Genomic DNA, 19,580 nt, shown 5'->3' with positions numbered 1-19,580 from the left:
ATCAAATGCGACATGGAGTTTTCAATGGCATGAACCCTGAGCTACCTATGGTGGACCATTAATTGCTTATTTCTGTAGAAAGATACATGTAACGGACACCGCACTTTTGTGTTTATGTATAAGGGTCCATTTGTTTGTTAAAGGTTCACATTCTCTCCATTGATTTTTTTTAACCATTTTATGCTGGAGCTTATAAGATAAGATTTTATTTAATAAATGTCATAAGTCCTTTTAAAATTTAGCAAGACTGGCTTATTGGGGACGTTAAAGTATTAGTTACTTACTATAATATAATCATGAAATAAAATATGATAAAAGTTGAGTAAAATGACAAGCTGAACAACAGAGAAAAAACTTAATATTGCCTGTACATTTACATTTTTAAGATACTTTTTTTTTTCCCTTACTCAGAAACATGTTCTCTGAATTTGTATGCCAATTTTACTTTTTGGGTGAATGGTTTTCTTTTCCTTCTTATGAGCCTGTACAGAAAGTTGCTGGTAGCAATATGACCAAGCTCACATTTTGTCTCCCAGCTTGTCGCATTGGTGAAGCAACGAGAAAAGTTACTGACTCTAAGCAGACAAAAACTCTTATTGAAGCCAACACAATCTCTACTCCAAAATTGTATTCCACCATAACATGTGGGTGTTTCTTAACAAAAATATATGGCAAGCCCCAGTTGTTCAAATAGTGGATAACGGTCTATCCACGTTGATAGTTCCTCAACAGAACGCAATTTCGCTATCCAAGGTACTGTGATTTATTCCAGTTGATAAGTTTATCCACCTTTTGAACAGCTGGGGCCGCTGGGCTTGAAGGGGTATTGTCACTGCTTGAGTTTTAGTGTGTTTAACGGTCTTCAATATAACTCATTCGCCCCCTAGCATTTCCCTCTCTAGTGTGCGTGTGGCAGTGATGGGTTTGAGCAGGAGGGAGCGGAACCATCATGACATTTGGGTTTGTGAGAAAAGCCCTTAAAATTGAACAAACAACGGCTTTCTTTTGTTTCAAATACCAATCTCTTTCCATCATGTTCTATTCAACCTAAGTCTTTGCAAAAGTCGCGAAGGGCTCGGTTGGCGTCAGAAGAAGCCGGAAGGTGTTGGTTTGGACATGTGTTGCGTAGTTGAAGCTGTAAAGATATAACATTTGTGGGGTAAGAATTTAAGAATCCGATCCCACCAACGCGTCTCTGCCAACGCGTCGGCCAGAACGCGTCGGCCGAAACACCACCGACACATGACCGAGCACGTCGGCCAACACACTACCGACGACGTCGGGCCGACACACTACCGACGCGTTTGCCGACACACGACAGACGCGTTGGCCGACACACTACCGACACGTTGTATGTTTATAATTTTTAAACAGCGGCCAACCGCGTCGCCGACAGTCGCCGACGGTCGCCGACGCGTGGCCGACGCTTGGCCACGCGGTGGGTTTGACTGGATTCTTACATTTTACCAACATTTGCATATGTATAGATTGAAAGCCTTGCATACAAGTGAACACTCAGGCTTTGTGGGCATATTTCACATGACTCCTTATCGACATTGACCAATGGCAAAATAGAATTAACTTCCCTGCAGTAATATTTATGGTCCTTGATAACTAAACTGTGACATATAAGCTAAATATGTTTAGGTTTTCATCAATGAACAATTTGAAGGGGGTTTCTAGTCGCTTCAAGTCGGGCTATTTAAATATCATGGCATTGTTAAACGTTGGCTGCTATAACACCATCTAAAAAGTACACCGTCCATGTAGGAAGTAAAGGACAACTTCTTTTGTTCCAATACAAAGCTCCTAACAGCAGTCTGTCTTTTTGTAAAATGTTGTTGTGTTTTTATTGGCGAGTGTTTTTTAAAGGAACCGTTGTGCGCTTTTAAAATTTCTTTTAAGAATTCTATCACTAAAATAATCTTATTTTGACTTTTTCATCTTTTCAGTCTATCCAGTTGTTTTACACTGTACGCAACATGTTCGAGTTGTACTGTAATGTGGTTCCAACTTATCACAAACAGCGTTTGGTAAGGTATACTGGTACCTCTTAAAACAAACATCTTGCTTTGCCTCAAGTTTGTAAATGTGTTGCCTCTTACATGTACATTGTATTTACATTACTTCTGTTTCAGGCAACTTTGCCGCAGTTGGCAGCCTTGCATCATAACAACTGCATGTATATTGCCCACCACCTTTTAACTCTGGGCCATCAATTCAGGCCTAAACTTCCTGAGCCCCTCAATCAGGGGGTTGCTTCATTTGTGGATTTGGTGCCAGTTATGCGACAAATGGGAGAGAAATGTTTCCTGGAGCAACTGGTATGTAAGTGCCTTCTGCTTCAGTAGCTTTTGAAGGACATGGTTGGCTTAAGGTGGGAATATGTAATAGCCCTCCGTGTCTCAGGACTGTTATGTGCCAGACTTTTAAAAAAAAATCTGGGGTGAGGTAGCCCTCTGCAAGCACTTATCGAGGGGGTGGGGGAGTAAATAAGGGTTAGGATTAAATCCCTCACCTATTTTCTCACCTGCGAAAGTTGTCTTCACTGTGCAAAGTGAATTACCGGTATAACTTTTTTAGTAAAAACGAAAATCCTTAGGCTAGTATTTCATCAGTATCTGTAATCAAAGGTTTCAAAGTAATTTATGAAACGTGCTCCATTCAGGCTGAAAGAAAACAACAACAACATGTCAACAAAGGTAAAGGTAAAGTCACTTCTTATAAGCCAGAAGGCCCACCAGGCCGGCGCTTATCTCCGGTTTCTGTAGCATGAAGCGACTAGGAGTATTTTTACTCCCTCCTGAATGGGATGCTAGTCTATCCCAGGTTACCCCCAGCATTAAATTCACCGGTACCTATTTATACACGTGGGTGGAGATAGGCACAGTGACAGTAAAGTGTCTTGCCCAAGAACACAAGACAATGTCCCTGGCCAGGACCCGACCCCTGACCACTTGATCTGGAGTCAAGCACACTGACCATGAGGCAACGCCTCCCACAAGATGTCAAATGACAGAGTTTAATTGTGTTATCACATGATAATGTATGAGAATAATATTAATATCTTATTATATCGCTCAGCGTGTACTGTGATTGGCATATTCTACAGTACAGCCCGCTAAATTTGAAATTTTGATAAAATATTCTCCAGAGTTTTTTCGTGTCATTTATGTCACATTTACTTGTAAAATCGTTGTATTGTTGTTTACTGTTATTGTCTTCTGTCTTAAGAAAAAACACCATTTCCATTTATTGGAGCTGGTAAAAACAACACAGAAGGCTTTGCTAATGTGCCTGAGGATGCTAAAAACTTGCAAGTTGAAAGAACAATGAAGCAGGTAAAGTTGTTGTCTTTACTCACAAAATTTATGTCACTTGCGCATGTCCACCAGTTACTGTCTGTTATCTTATTGGTTTGCATATGATCATTCCATTGTTTTTATAAGCTTTTGACATTTGAGTTTACAAACATTTTAGTTAATTACTCTGACTTCTCTTGAAGACTATCTACAGTACAAAACAATGAAGACTCCTGCATTATATGTAACGGTGAAATTAAGACTTCATTGACAGTTTTCTACCCTGTTGACCTTTGTTTTTCCAGATTCTTCACTTTTTGACTTATCTTGGCAAAGTGTGGAAATGGTATTTTACCAATGAACATATATTGTCAGTCTCTGGGTGCGTTGTTTGATGATGTTATTCCACAAATAGCATGGGAGGTACTTCAGCTTGAGGTGAAAAACGCCTTTCAATGTTTATTGCTCTTTTACTTTTTCTTCATTGCAGTCCTTACCTTTTGAAGTGTTTAGTGTATATGATTTTAGTCCGGTTTATTTTTTTCCCACATAAAAAAAATAGGCAGTGGTTATTCGTACAGGACCCATACACTGAGTCACTGACATATATTTGCTATTCATACACTAGTCTTAGAATGGTTATTACAGGTTCTAACCCAAACCTTCAACCACATACCCATGGAGTTAATGAAGGCTAACTGTTTCAAAATGGGTGCTTAGACTTAAATACGGTTTATCAGTGCTAGTTGAAATGGGTGCTCAGAGGAAACACAAAGCAAGTCAGATGGCAGGTGGACATCGAATGAAGGAGGCATTTCATGAAATTAAACAGGCATCAATTAACGCCGTTGTTTGATAGCTGAACTGTATACAGGAGAATTGAAGACGAGGCAAGACTTAGAACTGAATGTTATTGAACCAGTAAGATTCCTGTATGATTATAAATATACGTTGGTGTACAGGTCCCGTACGAAAAGCCACTTTGAAAAAAATAAATATGCAAATATTTACATACAAAAAAGGACAACAAATAACAAATTGGTGATTCCACTGGTGGCAAGGAGGCTTCAAAGCCAAGCAAAACGACTCATAAGTTGAACTTACAGGTTGACAATAGATATTACAATCGAAATACTTTGAACTAAATACATTACATACGTTAATGTTTTTTCATTGAGTCTTTATATTTTGGTGGTACTTCAAGACCTCCAGCCTAAACTCTTAAAGGGAATCTCCACTTCTATAGAAAAAGCTTTAACCTATCGACTCTCAGGGGTTCCCCACTGACAAGTAAAATCGTCTGGCGTTAGGGTACTCTGGCCGTTTTCGGCCGGTTTTGGATGTCAAATAATTAATTAATTAATTAACCACAGAAAATGTGTACAATCAAAGTTAGTCTTATTTTCTCAAAGAGAGCATTAATTTTCCATCTGAAACAAATAACTTCAGAAACGCGTGCTTTTGGTTTTTAATTTCGCAGAAGCAGCCATCTTCAACATTTTTTAAGTCAATGAAGTGTGACAAAAGTGAAATAATGTTGTGTGCTTGACTACAGATCGTTTTTTTTTTTTTTCAAGTTTTAAACACTGGGTTGTCAAAAAGAGTTTCGTCTTATTCTGTTTTAAGGATATTAAATATGAAGAGGGGCAACACTTGCATTCACTGCTCTCCATACTTGTTCAGCGAGGATCAGAAATCTTTCAAATGACGCCAGAATCCGATGAAAGTGTTTGGGTAAGAAATGCTTAGGATTGTACACAAATTTATTCAGAGATTACTCTGGATAGGCTTAACCTTTCGGAAGATAAAATTAGATTTCTTAGCTTAAGACTCAACACAAGTATCAAGATGGCTACAAGCACATAAGAAAAAAAAAACAAAAACAATTTCCCTAGTGCAATAGTGAACCTAACAATTTTACGTTATCAGTCTTAGCGAAAGGTCCATGACATGGCAAATAGCTTGACTTCGGCATGGATGACTACATGCTGACAGAGACAAATTACAGCACTGGGAACTCCATGTCCTACCCTTCACAAACAATACGTGGGCTCTTGAACTCCCCACGGTGTTTGCAGCAACGGTTGTCAGGCAAGATCTACTATCAAAAGAATCTTCCTCTATAATGCACGAAATGCATTCCAAGGGTGCGTTCGATTGACCTTATTCCAGAATTATCAATAGGAATACATGGAATAGAAGTTAGAAATCCTTCGTTTTTACGGATATTCACATAAAAATTGTCAAACACCTGCCAAAATGCTATTTTAAACATTATCTTTACTGTCATTGTTGCTTCAAAATGTCAGATATACTGTTTTAAATCATCCCTCCACGTATTCTTATTCTAGATTAGCGTCAATTGAATGCACCCCAAGAGGCCCAAGTTTCAAAATTTGCTTGATTATGCCCTCTGACCCCTCTAGGGAGGGCATGCCTTCCTACTGAAAACTCTACTCCCCTTGTGGGGTTTCACAACTCACATACTCTTGGGAAATGCTCATTGTAAGGAGTATTTGTGTGCAATAATGTATCCCTTTGTTTTGTAGGACATCTCCACAGTTTGTGCCTCACTGGACACGGTATAAAGAGCTGATAAGAATCTTAGAGGCCAGTTTACAAGAAGTTGGGGATCGTTTGGGCAGATGGAAAGGTACAACACTAATATGCTGCTTAAAATAGCTGCAGCTCTCGTAAGGTAGAATCTAATTGGCCGATTACCCAAACCAAAACAGAACTTTGTAACCTGAAACTGGTCTCATGGGAAACTCTGTCTTGTCGTCTCAGACAACTGCCAATTTCGAGCACTACAATAGTACCTGCTGCAACATCAAATGTAAGCTAACTTAGCTTGTTGTTCATTAGGTAGTCCTGTACCAACGTCCAAAATGCAGCAGGGTTTCCCTGCGTTAAGAGTGTGCTATACTTGTTTTAGGGTCCTCTGGCTCATGAATTCACCGCTCAGGAAGTTCGAGGGCTCGTCAGGGCTCTATTCCAGAACACAGACAGACGAGCTGCAGTATTGGCAAAGATTAAAGCTGTACAAGGATAGAAACATGAAGCAAAGATCAACTGGTGGACAAAATTAAAACACAGCTTTTTTCACATCAGTGCTCATTTGGGGGTACTGGTCTGGTTGCAAACAAAACTTCGCATCACCGATCAACTTGTCATCACGTTGTCTTTCTAGATAGCAGTTGGCGAATCTTCCTTGTAGCAATGACCAAAGTTTGAGAACTTAGTTCATTGCCCTATGGTAATCAAATGCTAAGAGGTAAAGGTGGCTCCCTCAAAGTTCACTCTTGGCAGACAGAGTACCTTTACGAATATTGTAAGGCCAAATGGACTGTTTGATTCCTGATAACACGGGCAGAATTAAAATATGGTGGCTAATTACAGTTGACCTTAAGATCATAATTATTCTGATGTTTTATTTTTCCCTGTGTGCCTTTCATTTTATTGCACTCAAATGCGATAATAAAAGTAAGTAAAGAAAGTAAGAAAGTAATGAAACCTTATTTACATATTTGTGCATCAACCTGTTACTTTGGTATATGAAGCGCGAGAACTTAAAGGTCAGTGTTCCTTAAGGGAGAGAACATGAAAAAAATACATGTATGGGCTAAAACTTTGTCACTACTGTCATAAGTTTTGCAAAAGAAATAATGTTACTTGGAAAATGTACTCCTTAAAGCAAGAGACAACTGGACAGGGGCAAAATTTTGACCCCCCTCCTGAAGTCGTGAAGCTAACACTAGAGGTCATGTGCAAAATTAGCCGAGAAGTTTGAGTCCTCAGAAAAAAAGTATGTACTTTATCCTGTCGAAAAAGGGAAGAGCATCCTAGCTTTCAAAATTCTGTAATATACTCAACAGAATATGGTGAATGCATAGTGTCATATTCATGACAGTTGCTATGGGAACACAAAGATCGAGTAACTTTGTTGAGTATGTAATAAAAAATCGTATAAACTCGCTTAATATGCATTAATTTTAGAGATTTATGGTCACTTGTAATGTTTTGAAAGTTCTTGAATATAGCAAATAGGCTAACTCAATGTTGTGCCCAATTCAAATCTGCCAGAGTTGAGATTCTTTGTGTATTGTACAGTATTTCCATTATAATGAAGCATTGAGTTTTAAAATGATAGGGAAATACCTGGAACTAAACGTTTTATTCTCTAAGGGTTTGAATTGGGTACAACATTGAGTTAGCCACATTCAGTCTATCCATAAGGTTTTAAAGCACAACCTCATGACCTTGAAGCGTTTAGCTCTCGTTCAGAGATGGGTTGTTTTTAGTTTAAAAATTTCCTTATTTGGATGTAACTTAGCTCGTGCAGCTTCAATCTTATTTTTGTCCATATTTGGACAAAATATTGGTGTCCTAAAACTCCCAGCTTTGTTCCAAGGAAAAGAGTTGCAAGTTACACACTTTAAGGTCAATGATGTGCTTCTGGTTTTAAGCAATAAAGAACCTGTTACGTCTGTTGTGTACAACTTACGTAGATAATGTCCTAGATAAAGTCCTTTTCTTACATTTTTGAAATTTAAAATTACATTACAGTTGGGTTATCTTACTTTAATAAGCTCTAAGTTATTATTGTGGTTTTGTGTTGCTCAAATAGAGCAGGAATTTAAAATTCAGCATTTTGAAACCCTTTCACAGTCACAGGCATATGCAGGGGTCATTGTTAAAGTTGCACACAATTTTTCGTATGGTGCAAGCCATGCATACAAATGTACGAGATTAAGGTTTACAATAAATAGTAATTATTCTCCAGGGTTAGCGTAGACTTTTGTTTCATGTTTTCACCTGTTCGGTGAAATTTTCTTTTGCTTATTTTGTTTTTCAAGATTGACAAGTTTTCAATGTAAAGTTTTGCAGAATATCGGTGTTAAACAGCATTTGAGAGTTGAGAAAAAACTCCTTGGTTAATTTTCAACATGGGATTAGCGTTAATCGGCTTTTGAACGAGTGAGCTGTGTCTAGTAGGCCTTCCAATTGAACAAACCACAAAAATACTGTTGTTACTTTATTAAAAGTTATTTTTTTAAAAAGGCGAATTCTTGACTTTCTTCAAAGAAATCTGTGATATCCACTTGAAGAAAGGACTCGCTGGCTCTTTGCTTCATCATCTGAAAACAAAATTAATGGATTAGCACGTCAAAATCATCTTTTTGTGCTATAGAAGTTATCTCACTGTATACTAAAACAACTATTCAACTCAGTGTCTGTGGCTTGTTGTAGATATTTACCTGGCCGCTATCCACCACTAGCCAACTGCCACTGACGTGAATAGCTGTTGGATAAACTTAAGCAGTAGGTTTGAGGTGCTAAAGTAAAGTGAAGGGCTGAAAACTGTCTAGACAGTAGAGAGTCGTTTTGAGAAACGACTCTTAAGGAGCCTATCAACTGAACAAACTTCTTCTTCTTTCTTCTTTTACACCAAAGATCTCTCAGGATTCGTAGACTCACTCTGATTCTGGATTATTCTTAATTCTCTTATCTCAGCAAGTCTAATAGCTTGCGATGGCTTCTTACGTGGCCACTCACAGATGTCGTTTACCCAACAAACTGTTTCACTTTATTTATTTCCCAAACTAATCGTCCCAAATATAGTGTTATTTATTCACTATGGAAGACAAGAGTTTGATCCATTGACTGAGCAATGAAGGAGAATGGGTTTGACACTGGGTTGATGTCACAAATTACTTCACATTGGTGTTTTCAAAGAACTATCACAATGCAAAGCACTCTCTGGCATCAACCAGGTACTAAATCCATTCCTCCTCTTCGTCGCACAGTCTTAGATCAAATTACGACTAGTTTTTCCACTTTTTACAAGCCTCTGAAACAGTGACTTTGAAGGAGAGAGATTAGTGATTCAAAGAACTGGTGTTAGATAACTGCAGAGAATTGTTGAGCGGAAAGTTTCTGGAGGTGGTAAAGTCCTTGAGCTTAACAATGCATGTGGCTAAACTGCCATACTTACGAGGTGCCGGAGGATCAAAGGAAGACGGGAGGGTCTTAGCATGCTCAATGAGTTTTTGTGTTAATGTGTGATCGCCAATCCCATACCTGTCAAAAACAAATGACATGCACTTCCTCAATTGTAACAACTGAACAGATAAATGCAAATCAATATTCAGATCACCATCTCAATAGAGCACATTGATGGCAGTAATGAAGCAGCTCTTGTAACCTGTTATTGTGTAATAACTTATTGTAAGCAGCCTCTATTGTTTTTAAGAATACACTGTCATTGTTTCAATTTCAATGTCAAGTCTCTTGTTTTTCGCTAGGGTATCAAGCTAATCACAAATTATACATTATGAGAGCTGCTACACGACTCATTGATCCTGAGTTCGCCTAAAATTCAATGCCCAATTACCAAAATATGGTCCATCCACCACTTGTGCAGCTGCCACCACACCTGATAAAATACCTGCAAAATTAATAATTAGCGATATCATCCTTTTAGAAAATCAGTGCATTAGGATAAGGTACAAAATTAATACTCTGTGTTTGCAATGGGTCAAGTCAGATGGGGCTCCTGAATTTCCTGAATTTTTAGATTTCACAGTTTTTTTTGTACAGAAGTACTCTACAATAATTATGCCCAATTAATAAGAGAATATAACCAACCTCGACTCACGTAAGGCATCAAAGTAAGGGAGTCAATCCCAGGTCACTTTGGTGCAAGGGAAATGCTCTCAACAGACTGTGTTCACCCCAAAATACACCAATATTAGTAAAGCAAAGGTAACGATTTGTTCAGCCCAAGACCAATGACAAGGATGTACAGCAACAACTTTTATCTTTCCCAAACAGCCCAAAACATATCGCAATGATGTGCCTGAGATCTCTACAGTGAATATCATTGTGTTGCCTTCACTAATCACATGTCTCTCACGTAAAAGAAATGTATGGCGGCCGATATGAACTCGTGGTGGTCTGAGTTTGTCCCGGTCTTATGTGAATACCCCCCCCCCCCCCCCCCCAGATACACCTCAGCAAGATGGATGAAAACCAGATGTTTTGGGAAAGGAACAGATAATAATTTATAGAGTGCCATGTTGAGTGTTCCTAAACAATGAAACGGTGCCATGATGGTGTTCCTGACTACTCCTCCAGGAATTGAGTCCAAAAAGGGAATCTAACCTAAGATTTAGGTTACACTGAGTGGATGCCATAACCATTGAGGAACAACAACTGCTGAGCTGGGTTTTTCATCCAGGTTCTTAAACAAAGTGTCCCACAGGTAAACTGGCTTCATTCAGCATAATGTTACAGGGAAGTAACGATGGCCATTTGGCCTCTGGCCTGTTGGGATTCTTAAAGTTGTTCTGTTCAATGCTCGGAGATATTAGTTACTAAAGCTACTCCAAAAATCTGAGGGTAAATATCCATACTTACTATTTTTTCAGTACATTTGAAAGTGGGGGAGGGTGGGTGGGTTTTAGCATGGATCACAGAAGTGTGAGGGGGGGGGGGGGAGAGGAGAGGTTTAGGAGAAGGCAACACTGTAGGAAAACAGTTGGGTGCCCCTCCCCTAATCTTTCACAAAGGTATATTTACATTACTCCATCACAACTCTTAATCATTGCATGATAATTGCATTTTTCATGAATCATCTTTCCCATGCATGGTCCCAGAAAACTAATGATCTTGCACCATTTAAACATACCAAGGGTTAATACGATTTGTTCCTCTTGACCTCCAAAATAGGCTGCTGAAATCTTGTTTTATTTTCCTCCACAAAGCGTCACTTGTTCCAAGACCCTGGATCAATGCAAAACAGTTTTGTGGCAAAGGGAGAATAACACAGGCAACATAATTTTTATAACTCAATTTGCTCACTTGTGCTAAGACTAGCCTCTTACTAACAGAGCACAAGGGCTGTACTGGGGAACATTGGTTATGGTCCTGAGCAAGCGAGGTTAGTAAGTTGCTTGTTATATAGCATCCTTTCTTTGAGGGATCAGACACTTCTCCACTTGGTGAATGTTTGTCATCTTGATCTTTCTAAAGCAAACTTTGAATGGTAACCTTTTAAATGTAAAACTAAATTCCGCTTACTGTAAAATTACTATTGTACTGTTGGGATGAAAAAACTAAAGTCCACTTTTTGTGTTTCACTAACCTTGAATTTCCCAGGTGAGAGAAGAAATAACGAAACAGACAGTTTCCATGGTAATGGTCTGTACTGTAAAATCCCAACCAAAAACTAGCCAATCAGCCTGACAATTACTTGCCATAATAATAAAGCAAAATATTGGACTCTTTACCCTTTACTCAGTTGCCAATGTTATCCTGTTCCGTCATTTTACGATGATTGTGTTTCACTGGCCCTGCAAAGCTCCTATACATGTATGGTGAGTGATCAATTAAATATGCATTGCATTTTATTATAATTATGGCAAGCAATTCTCAGGCTAAATGGACCACTCTGACTGGCTGGTTTTCAGTCACGATTTTACAGTATGAACCACTAGCACAGAAACAGTCCATTTCTGTATTTTTTCTTTCTGCTGGGAAATTCAAGTTGAGTGAAACACAAAAAGGTTGTTAAAAAGCTTGGGACCATTCTGGGAAACATTGGCCCTTGGTAGCTTTTGTAGACCTCACTGTGCGTGGCCCGTACTGCCATGACCTTGGGCCAATAATGCCCAGTACGGCCCTCAAACTCAGTTAGTAACAGGTTAGTATTGCACAGTTAACTTAACTTTGCCTGGCTTATTTCATTATTTTGACATACTTCTATTTGCCAAAACCCCAATGATGGGCAAATCCTGTGCAGTCCTGATTTTGATTCAAATGCATCTCGAATCGTACCTGACTTTGCCTTCCAACTGTGAATTTGTCCAAGTATTTGACATCATCAACACCATCTTCTTTTGTAATCACAGCTGCTGCACTGTAACTAAGGAAAAAGCAACCCACTCACAAGGACTCAATGTAAGCACTAATGGTTGGTATTATAACTTGTAATTGCAATTTCAAGCACCTCCTCATTAGTAATTAATTTTTTAACCCTTCAGGCCCACCTGACAGTTATAGATTTTACTCTGGCTAACGCCAGGTGATTTTACTCGCCAATCAGGCATGCTTTAGGCATGAATAGGTTTAATTCAGAACATCAACAATCTGTGTCAAAATGTCTTGAGACACTTCACATTTTCAGTTAGAATATATACACACTGCCCTCTTCATCAACAAAAACTACCTCCACCACTGAGCAAAGATATTGTACATGGCATCTGACAGGATGCGGCGATGCGGAACCCCATAATTCCCTAAAATCCGCATCCTCCGCATAATTACGATATTTTCCGCATAAAACTGAAGAAATGCCTGATATTTGTGATAAAGCAGCTGCTTACCACCCTCACAAACACAAAAGCCAAAGAGATTGACTATTTTGAAACGCTTATTTTCCTGAACATTGAAGAAAACACGCCATTTCGTTCGCAAGATGAACGTTCGTAAGCAGTTTCCACACATTTTTCGGGAATGAGCCTGGACTCTAGTTAAACCGTTTTCGTAACATACCCTAGGCTCGAAATTTTTAAAAAAAGATACAAGGTATGAAAATTTAGCCGCAAGTTATAGTAGCAAATTAAATTGCATCATTTGTAACTCTGGTAAAGTAGGGACAATCATTGCAATGAAGTTGTACAATACAAAGAGCCCGCAATACGTATGTGTAAAAAACCGCTGAAAATGGTGAATGATCGAGGGAAAGGATGATGGTTCAGCCACACCACAATTTTGCTCCATATCTCCAAATTGAAACAAAATTCATGATGTCCAAGAAACAAAATATTTTTTAATCGCTTTATTTCTTTTAGCAAAAGTTTCGGCAAAATGTTGATTACTAACCCTTTTATTTTAACGGTGAATGCTGGTCGCTAATTGGCGACTCGGCCAGATAAGTTAATCGCAAAGGGAAAAAGCGACTGTATTGGTCGCAATTTCGAATCCTGATTTACCATAAGCATGTAGATACATTGGACGGGCATTTCCGCATAATCAAATCATGTTTACGCATGATATGGCCAAAAATTTCCGCATAATCTTTAATTTTTTCCGCATCCTATCAGAAGCCCTGATTGTATAGCTTGAACTTCTCGGACACACTCAACTACCTTTTGGGGCTGTGGTGAGTGGGAACTACATTAAATAATGTACATGTACAGTTCAAACAGTTTCTCTTCTGCTCTAAAATCATTGAAACAAACATGTTTGTTGAACTTTCACAATGGTACAATATATGTACGCCATACTGAAGCTGTGGGTAGCAAATATCATGGGCAAACACCTGCAGTATTTGCAACTCGCAGCTTCAGCCATTTTTGAAAGTACAACATTATGCATTAGTTTCATTTCAACGACTTTAGAGCAAAAGAGAGACTGCTTGAAGTCTAGTCGAGAAGGGATGCTGAAATGAGTTGTTAAGTAAGAAATGAATTCAAGGACAAATAAAATGAAAAAGTGTCTCAACACTTGTGTCATAGATTGTAGGTCCACTCACATTTAACCTCAGTGATTTTATGGTGTCTCTCCTTACCACAGCAACAGAAACTCTATTTCCTGCTCTTCATTCATAGTGTATGGGTTCTTTGTTTTGAACCACAGATTTTATGAAAAAGGGATGTGAGATAGGGCTTGCAGTTTCAGGTTCTTATCCAGGGTCAGGGGGCGATTTTCAACAAGAACCAAAAAGAAAATAAACTGAACAAACCTTTCGGTGACATACAAAGTGTGAAGTCTATTATTCAGAGAAGAGAAGTAATCAGCGTTCAATGGTTTATTGAATGATCTGACAAAAAAACATAATTAGGAAAAAACATTAACATAATTAAGACAAAACAATACTAATATTAGCTTGGCAATAATTATTATCAATAGTTACAAACTGTACTTAAATATGTATCCCGTTCTATAGTGAGTATTATTAAAGTTTTACTCAACAAGTCAGCCCCTCAGGCACAAAAGCCCTGTGAAATGTCACATTTTATGGTTGATTTTCAACAGCAATGCAACCACAAGGACAATCAACACACAGAAACTCAGAAGTGTCTCAATCATAAGAACCTTTTGTTAGAACAAGACACTATTGATGACATGTTACATGTATTAATACATTCCTGTATGTTTGCCTTGCTTACGAAACCTTCCTTTAGTGATGAAGTACTCATTGGGGACACCACAAATCAAAAGAAATCTAATAGGATAAACAGTTGGTTTCCAAAAAGATGTAACCTAAAAACAGTACTGTAACAAGAAAATTATGCTTGCCAAGAGTCGGATGACTTACTTAATCAAGAGTTCCTTCAGCCTCTCAATGTCAACAGTGGACAGCGCCTGATGTTTCTGAATTTTTTCTGGTCTGAGAAACATTGTTCCCGAACCTGAAATTAGGAATGAACGGTGGACAAAGTCATTCAAATGCTATTCTTTTTTCTATAAAATCTTAAGTGCTTTTACTCAACACGGGGACTCCCTAAGGGCCGATTTACATGATACGATTTTGTCGCATGCGACAAGCTCACAACAGGTCTACGACATGACTTACGATTGTCGCAGCGTTTTAAAACATGTTTTAAAATGCTACGACATTTTTTCTGACGTACACAACAATCGTAAATCATGTCGTGGGCCTGTCGTAAGCCGTTGTCGCATGCGACAAAGTCGTACCGTGTAAATCGGCCCTAAGAATGACACAGACTGACATTTCGACAAACTGAGCGGAAGGCATCTACAGAGTCAAGAATGACTTTTGACTATCGACTCTGAGGACGACTTCCGCTCGGGTTATTAAAGCCCTTTAACCCTTCTCCTCTCAGGAGTGGCAGTTATAGGTTTTACTCTGTCTAATGCTAGACAATTTTTCTCATCAATGGGGGACTGTTCAGCAAAGAAAGGATTACAAGCAATGCATCAGCTGTAAAGCAGGATGATACTGTATCATATCTTACGTTGATGAATTTAAATGCTGAAAGGATTAATTTATGCATATTTCAGCTTAATCAGTACCGTATTTACACGTGTATAATACACACTTTTTCTGCTAAAACAACTCCGAAAAATTGAGATGCGTACTATACATGGAATCCATTGTTTTAGACGCGCATCCCTCATTAGGCAGCATATAAACAAAGACACATTGGTTTTTGGTTGAAAAGTAAAAGGCTCAACCAAGAGTTAAAAATTTAGATCCACTTGTCTAATAAATTAACCTTCCTGTTTAAATGAACAACTGATCATCAAAATCGCCACGAAACTCACCGTAGTTTACACTGCCGGTCTGATAAATTATGCTCGTTAATTTTTCACTGAAGATCATCTGATTTCACAGTTATAATATTATTATAAAACTTTGTAATTTAGAACACAAACAATCATGTCTAGGAAGCTTAAAAAATACTTACCTTTATGCGTAAACAATTCAGGTATTATTGAGTCGGCACTGGTGATAACAGCTGAAGAGTATTCTGGTAAAGTTCTAAGCAACTTGGCTATTGATATAACCTAGCAAGAAAATTAAACATGTACAAGAAAAGAGATGGCACTTTGTTCAAGGTAGAGACCAATGTACATGTACTAAAGCATTGGTTGGATCAATATTGGGCAATGCTAATAATTTGCAACTACAGTTGATTATCATCTAGTTGTCAGTCATACACTTTGTGTAATACACTGTAGCCACATCCACTCCCATACTAAGGGCGCGTTTGATTGACCCTATTCCGGAATAAGAATACGTGGAGTGATGATTAAAACGGTATATTTGGCGCGTTTCGAAGCAGCAAGGATGTTCAAAATATGTTTAAAGGAACATTTTAGCAGATGTTTGACAATTTTAATGTGAATCTCCGCAAAAACGAAGGATTTCTAACTTATACTCCATGTATTCCTATTCCGGAATAGGGTCAATCGAACGCGCCCTAAGATTGTCAAAATTAATAATAATTTTGTTGCAAGAAATCAAATGAAAATGAATGAAGTTTAATTGTGGGTACCTTTTACTTGTAAATTGCGTTGGATCTGTATGACATGTATTTCCTTGTCATTAAAAGAATAAGAATTTAGATGTTTGCATATATACATGTACCTTCTTTTGAACCAATTATTGACTGAATGCAAAAAAGGGCAGGTGTATTCTTTTGTTTATGTGCTACTGAGACTCACTAGCCTCGCTCTCAAGCAACCTTTCTTTTGTATTTTGTCCGTGCAAAAAAGGCTAGTGAGGCTAATTAGCACATAAACAAAAGAATATTTTTTTGGCTGCCATTTATGCATTCAGTCTATTTTGATACAGTACCATTTTTGTTCACGTTAATATTGTACATGTCTTGTTTTCATCCTTACCGTAAGTAATATTAAAACAGCATTTTTTTTTGCATCAACAGTGACACAAACAAAGTAAAATAGTACAACAGTAATAAGTGGTGGATTATAAAGCACTTTCCTTCTCTAAAAGCCACGAATGATTTCTGTCAGAAAAATGTGCAAAAGTGCCAACTGTTACCCAAACAAGGAGGTAAAGATTAAGTTTTTGCTGCCCTCCAATTAGCTGACCTACACTGTATTCATACAGAAACAACACCTAATAAATAGTAAACAACAAGTCATAAGCAATAGCTTTTGTAAATAATTGCCTGATAAAATATTTTTGTTACAATTACCAATGTGGTTAATGATAATAATACTAATAATAGTGTTTAGCGTGATATTTATCCAGGAAACTCCACTCCCCCCAAAAGTGGTTTTCAGGGAAGTTCTGCATCCAACTGAATTGGAATTTAGAGATGCTGGTTTTTGAGGAGAGGCACAAACCAGAGAACACGGAGAAAAACCTCTCGGAGCAGAGTAAAGAACCAACAACAAAGTAACTTAACCCACTTATGGCCATGAGTCAGGAACCGAACTGGGACCACATTGGTGGGAGGCGAGTGCTAACCGCTAAGCCATGACATCCCTTTCTAAACAGGCTAAATTACCTGTTGTAATGTTGTCTCTGAGTGCCAGGGTTGTCGTAGCAAATATTCCAGATCATCAGCCACGTTGACATTACCTAAAACCTAGTAAAGAAGGTTGCAATGGCCGAATTTATAATGGAGATGAATAACTCGTCTAAGACGTACATTACCACTAGTTTAAAATTCGTCTAAATATAAATTCAGTGTTGAGATGAATTATGGACCAAAATTCCTCTTCAGCTGATTCATCAGTTAGCATGTCTTACAGATGTCATGACAGACATACTGACAGAGGAATCATTCCAAGACAAATTTTAGTCCTTAAAAAGCCTGGCCTGAATTGTTCAAACAATGGATAGCGCTATCCGCCGGATAAATCACTATCCAATGGATAAGTAATAGGGAAACCAATTGTGCTATTCAATGGATAGTGATTTATCCAGTGCATAGCGTTATCCACCTTTTGAACAACTGGGACCTGGTGTTAAGACAGTGTTCTCCCAAGCAAGAATCTGGCCAACTGAGGTACATGTACATGTAACTGCCAGCAACAGTTTCTTACTTTAAAGCATGACTGGCTTTAACCATTGATTTGAGTCATACATGTGTATCAAAACCACTAGGTGATCATGGCACATGTACAATTGTATTTAAATGCTAGTTAACACTACCTATGCTTCAAGCAATTCTCGCCTGTTACGCAGTTCAACTTACATTTCCTTGTCTATCCACCAGCCCACCACTGGTATTAAGGAACATGACTTTCATGGGTTTCAGGATGTGTGCTATCCTGATAGCAGCGTCATTTGAATCCACACATAAAACCTGACCGAACAGAGATTCACCAACAGCGGTTAACACTGGAATGTGTCCAGATCTGTAAAATACATAAATAACATTAAGTATAGACATTGAAATAGTCCTTGAAGACTTATTATAACAGTTTCAATCAATAACTTGGCTATGGCTGCCTGTGTGCATGGATTCAACTTTAAGACACAGGCATAGCAACAAGCAGCATGAAAATGAGGTCACCAAATTCAGACATTGAAATAACTAAGTACCATAAAATTATTCTGTAAGCTATAGTTGCATGACCATGACCATTTTCAGTATTGAAAACCATTGGCATTATCCATAGGCAGGTAACACATCCAGTGCAGGTATGCAAAATCAAGACTGATTTACCATGATAGTTGACAAAATTAATGCTCTTTTTCACATTGTGTGGTTCCAGAAAATATCCATACCCCCACCACGGAAGACAGTTGGAAATTCCGAGGGAGAGGGGGGGTTAAGGGGCAGTAATTTCCAAGGGGTAGGGGGGTTTCGTGGGAAACTACTTTTCCAAAGGGTCACGAACCACATACAAAACATTGAAAGCAACATACGATCGATCTGAAGCACAAAACACACTATCGGACGATGTTTTGAAACAAAAGTCAGTTTTGAGATAAAGTTAATACTATTAGCCTAGCGCTACAATCTCCCGAAGCTAAGAACAATGTGTCTTTCATTTGGGACGGATTCAAAACATTTAAAATGGCGGTCTCAACTGGAGTCTCGTTCCCAGACTTCCACGTTTGTCTCTTTTTCGTTCAACCAACACTTCCGTTCACTTGAGTATCACTTTTCGCTACCTTCACATGCAGTAAACACATTTTTGATAGGATTTATGTTTTACTGGGGGTAGTAACTCATTGAAAATGCGATAAGACGCAAGTTCCCACCATCTCAACGCTTGTGTGCAACGACATTTTCTTTTTTGTGGGTGGCATTTAGACCACGGACAGGAACCGGGAGTCAATTTTTCTTTTCTTTGAGTAAACGCAATATTTATTGCGGCCTCGGGAAACGATTGTTGAGGTTCAGTTCGTTATGTCAAACTGGAAATTCTAAAACAGGAGTTTGACTACTCATTGGAGGAAGTAAATCGCGCCAAAAACAATAACAGTCGATAATATTCTTCGTAAAACAATCGCCTTTGTGACGACGTTCACGAAACCTACCGCGTCAACTTTTGTGGTCCCTAAATATTAAAGAATCAACCTGAAGAAACTGACAAAATGTGTAGACAAAGGAACCTTGTAAGTTTCTGATTTATTTACTATGGTTTGCGAAGTTGTTTAAGCGAGTGAAATGTTCTCATCGAAGTTCGCACAAAAACGTGAAACAGTCGACGTGCAACCCAAATGTTTAAGCTTTGCAAAGTTGATAGCGCACAAGCTGAAAGTTTAGCTGGATAATGAGCTTAACAAAGCGTTATATTTTTCTAAAAGTTAACCTTGAT

General features: G+C 38.4%; 1 protein-coding gene and 1 long non-coding RNA gene across 2 annotated transcripts in view; one reads left to right on the top strand and one right to left on the bottom strand.

Annotated features, from left to right (window-relative positions):
- The first annotated feature begins 1,959 nt into the window (after positions 1-1,959).
- Positions 1,960-2,324, top strand: LOC137984321 (uncharacterized). Its single transcript, XR_011119108.1, has 2 exons — positions 1,960-2,033; positions 2,139-2,324. It is a non-coding gene; the product is annotated as an uncharacterized lncRNA (long non-coding RNA).
- A 5,830-nt stretch (positions 2,325-8,154) lies between these two features.
- The window catches only part of LOC137985547 (N-acetylglutamate synthase, mitochondrial-like), a 21,408-nt gene continuing 9,982 nt past the window's right edge, over positions 8,155-19,580 (bottom strand). The window contains exons 5-14 of the mRNA XM_068833164.1: positions 18,005-18,167; positions 17,312-17,392; positions 15,740-15,839; positions 14,626-14,719; positions 14,050-14,127; positions 12,141-12,228; positions 10,993-11,087; positions 9,697-9,750; positions 9,298-9,383; positions 8,155-8,440 (exon numbers count right to left, since the gene is read on the bottom strand). Coding sequence (XP_068689265.1) covers positions 8,382-8,440; positions 9,298-9,383; positions 9,697-9,750; positions 10,993-11,087; positions 12,141-12,228; positions 14,050-14,127; positions 14,626-14,719; positions 15,740-15,839; positions 17,312-17,392; positions 18,005-18,167 — 898 coding nt within the window. The 3' untranslated portion in view covers positions 8,155-8,381. The remainder of the gene's footprint in view (positions 8,441-9,297; positions 9,384-9,696; positions 9,751-10,992; positions 11,088-12,140; positions 12,229-14,049; positions 14,128-14,625; positions 14,720-15,739; positions 15,840-17,311; positions 17,393-18,004; positions 18,168-19,580) is intronic.

The sequence above is a fragment of the Montipora foliosa genome, chromosome 14, assembly GCF_036669935.1.
Source record: "Montipora foliosa isolate CH-2021 chromosome 14, ASM3666993v2, whole genome shotgun sequence".
NCBI lineage: Eukaryota > Metazoa > Cnidaria > Anthozoa > Scleractinia > Acroporidae > Montipora > Montipora foliosa.
The sequence above is the reverse complement of the archived record's forward strand: the minus strand, read 5'-3'. Positions and strand labels throughout refer to the sequence as shown.